We start from the raw sequence: 3658 nt of genomic DNA on the forward strand, positions 1-3658 counted from the left end.
GAAATATTGTATCGTAGATGGTCGATGAGATGATGATCATCGATAGTTTAGCGATAACTGCCATTCCCTTCACTAGACTTAGATAAAATTTAGTGCGTTTTGAGGCCTAAAAGACCTTAAAGATTCTTTAGGTATTTTTTCTTTAACCAAAGGTCAGAACCAAAGGCGAAGCTAAGGGTATTTTAAGCATTTAGTGACGAATGTATAGCACATAACAAAAAACACCTATTCCGAGTACAGGCAAAGTTATGAAGAATTTAATTACCTACTGAAATTCGAGGTCGATTAGGCCTCACCCGCACTGAAAAAGAGCTTAGGTTTGGGCTGATTCGATCTCAACCGCACCAGTTGAAAGTTCTTTAAGATTTGTCCCGCAGTGAACGTGTTAAGAAATTTTGTGATTAACTGGAAGTAGGTACACATAATATCCCTATAAATGTCAAAAGCCTCACGGTAAACCATGGTATTTGTATTTTATATACCTAAATGTTTTAGTTTAATTTATATGAATATTTAATTTCTTATGTGTCTTTGTTTACGTAGTACATAAGAAATAACCTAAAATAAACATTATTTGTTCACAAACATGTTTCTTTTATACGTATATATTTTATATTCATGCTTAAATATTATTACCAGATTTATTTACTAAATTATAAAAGGAAGTAAATATAGGTGATAGATAAAGAAACGTCGATTTTTTTTATTAAATGATAATAATAATAAGGTTAACTGGAAGAGATCCCATACAGGGATAAGTTCGCCTTTGTTGTATTTAATTTACTCTGTAACTGTGTTTTTCGTGTTTTTATTTTATGTACAATAAAGTATATACATACATACATACATATAATCGTACATGATAATCCTGAATTTTAATTTCGAATTTCCTTTATAATTTGGAATTTGAAAATTATGTAGATTTAGGTAACTAGGTACAACCTATCGACGCATGAAATACATGTATTTGAAATTATCGATTTTTATAAATTATTCAACAACATTCACTATTATTATTTTCTCAAATATTAATCAAAATTTCAAATAAGTGTTTAATAGCTTGAGCATTTACTATTCCCAAATATTTAAACTTATTACTTACATATCGGTAAAACCATGCAATTTGCAAAATCTGATTTGCAACGCTCCACCTTGAAGAAAGTTCTTCGAAAAGGATTAAAATTTGCAACCGTCATTGTCCATTTTAAAGGACAATGGGCAAAATAACGGGCCTTGCCTTGCAGAAGCATGCGACAAAAGGATCGCAATGTTCCCTATAAACCCCAAAAGGTAGTCGATATTCTAAAAAAGGATTAAGATATGATTTATTGGGCCTAGTTTAAAATTGAAAGTGCTGTATTTTTACTGCAGCAATTTAGATAGATTGGTAAGGATTAGAGCCGTTGCAGCTGTAAAACTTACATATTTACTAAAAATACCACAATACCATTACACATTTCTGTCTTCGGGTATGCTGTTTTATATTAGAAGAAGTTAAAAACTTAGTAATGCAAAAACACATATGCATAAACTTATATATATAGATATCACTAACGAAAAAGGTACTAAATCTTGCAATATAGTAATGCAACATCATGATATCCATATGTAATGTACCTAATATAATAGGTACCTTTAAATTTATCTAATTTAAAAAGTTAATGTGAAAGTATTCATACTTTAAAATTTTGAATTTAGTCTGTACTATCGTTTTAAATTTAAATGAATCGACTTTTATTAAGCTTGGTTTACACTCCGCTCTCATATCTATAGCTAGCTAAACCAAACGCTATACGTCTTTATCGCACTAATATGGAAGAGTCATAGAAAGACAATAGCGTTGCCATCTTGGCTAGGCCCCCAGAACGGAGTGCAAACTAAGTTAAACAAACTTTTAAAAAACTAAGTCAAATAGTATAATAATTTATTGTGAATATCTTATTTCATGTAAGATAATTAATTAGGAATAATGTGTTTGGATTTTATTTTGGGTATTTTATAAGTGTATGCAATAAATATAAAGTAATTCAGTCAGATTGTTTTATTAGCAGACTAGACAAAACTCTCAAATCTTAATCTTAAATATCTTCCTTATATAATCTTAGACAAATATCAGTCCTTGCTTATCACAACATAGGAACATAGTTAAATTATACAATACTAAATTGCACAAAATAAATTATTAATCTAACTATATCTACAGCTATATACAAAATTGCACGAATCTCCAAAATGTCCTTTTTCTTCCTATTTTATCCACGGAAGGAATTGCACCTCACGCACAGCCCTGACGCAAGCATGGCCCTAAGTTTCGCGGCTTCTTTTTCGAGATAAGTCACTTTAAGGGCAAGCCTCACTTCACGCAGCTTCCTGCGGTCTCTGCTCTGTTTCGCAGCGAAGTTGTTCCTCTCCCGCTGCTGTCTGTACGAGTCATCTACTGTTTCTTTCGTGGAGCGGACGGAGCGGCGCATACGTGGATTGTTTCCGAGTAAAGTTCCTCCGTTTTTCTCAGCCATAGCTCTTAAAGCATCACGTTCAAAAGCCTGATAGTTCGGGTCATCGGTGAGGAACTCCATGTCGACGTGATTGGAGAGCCTGGTGAGGCTCTGGCGATTGTGGTCGGCTTCAGGTGAGTCAGGAGGCGAGAGCGTTGCCATCCTATTCCCAGACAGCATAGCTTCTTCATGTCCTGAGCTGCTGCTTGGAGACATCTGCGGCACTGGGTATCCATGGTACATTGGGCTACCGGGAGACACTTGCGGCATAGGGTACGCATGGTACATAGGGTAGAAAGGCACAGGGCTGGTCGTGGCCGGCATGTAGGCCGGCGCCACCGGTTCTGTCTTCATGGCGGCTTTGCTTAAATCCAAGGCTTCGTCAGCGTACGGGGTCCACAGTAACGCCATTTCAAAATCTAAGTCTATCGACAATAGTAAAAGCAGTCGAAGATCGCAAAGGAACAGTCGGTCGTAAGAGTACGTGTGTCTCGATTGAAAGTCGGATCACAAGTGAAGATTGCGATGCCCAGGCGTCCCTTAAGAGCGAGGGTGCAAGGGAGGGGAGGGTGGGGTGGTACCGCTGGCCACGGTAAACAGGGGGATTAACGCAAGGGGTAAACAATAGTGGATTAACGGGGTTGTAAAATTATTGATAGGAATTGATAAAATTATGCCGATATTTTTAAATGCCACGTTTTATTTTATCTGGTAAAAAAAGAGAATAATAGGAAAGTCGACATAAGTTACATATTAAAATTAAATGCATTAAATATTGTTTCGATAGGTATTTAAATAAAATAACTAACAATCGGATTAGGTAATGCAGAAGAATAAACAAATACTATATACTAACACTCACATTTTTGAATATATACCTGCCTACTATTTCTTAGGCACCGATATCAATACCTACTACCTAATTACAAAAATAAGTTAAAATATTAGTTAACTATTTACTTTAAAAGGTAGTCATGTTTATTTTTTTATAAAAATGAAAATTTACATCCCAAAAATAGGAAACTTATAAACTAAGCAATTATATCATTATAAAACGAAGTCTAGAATTGTACAAATATGCAAATAAATGACTAATTGTTATTCTATTCAACTATTTAGGTATTATTATGTTTGTTGTCGTCGCATGTGTCATATGTGTCATA

The 3658-nt window shown here is 34.5% G+C and overlaps 1 protein-coding gene across 1 annotated transcript; it reads right to left on the reverse strand.

Annotated features, from left to right (window-relative positions):
- Nucleotides 1-2026: 2026 nt before the first annotated feature.
- Nucleotides 2027-3032, reverse strand: LOC133525973 (D site-binding protein-like). The gene has a single exon (XM_061862426.1). The coding sequence runs from the start codon at nucleotides 2904-2906 to the stop codon at nucleotides 2253-2255; it is 654 nt and encodes a 217-aa protein (XP_061718410.1). The 5' UTR covers nucleotides 2907-3032; the 3' UTR covers nucleotides 2027-2252.
- Nucleotides 3033-3658: the final 626 nt, after the last annotated feature.

This window comes from Cydia pomonella, chromosome 15 (assembly GCF_033807575.1).
Source record: "Cydia pomonella isolate Wapato2018A chromosome 15, ilCydPomo1, whole genome shotgun sequence".
NCBI classification, from domain to species: Eukaryota; Metazoa; Arthropoda; class Insecta; order Lepidoptera; family Tortricidae; genus Cydia; species Cydia pomonella.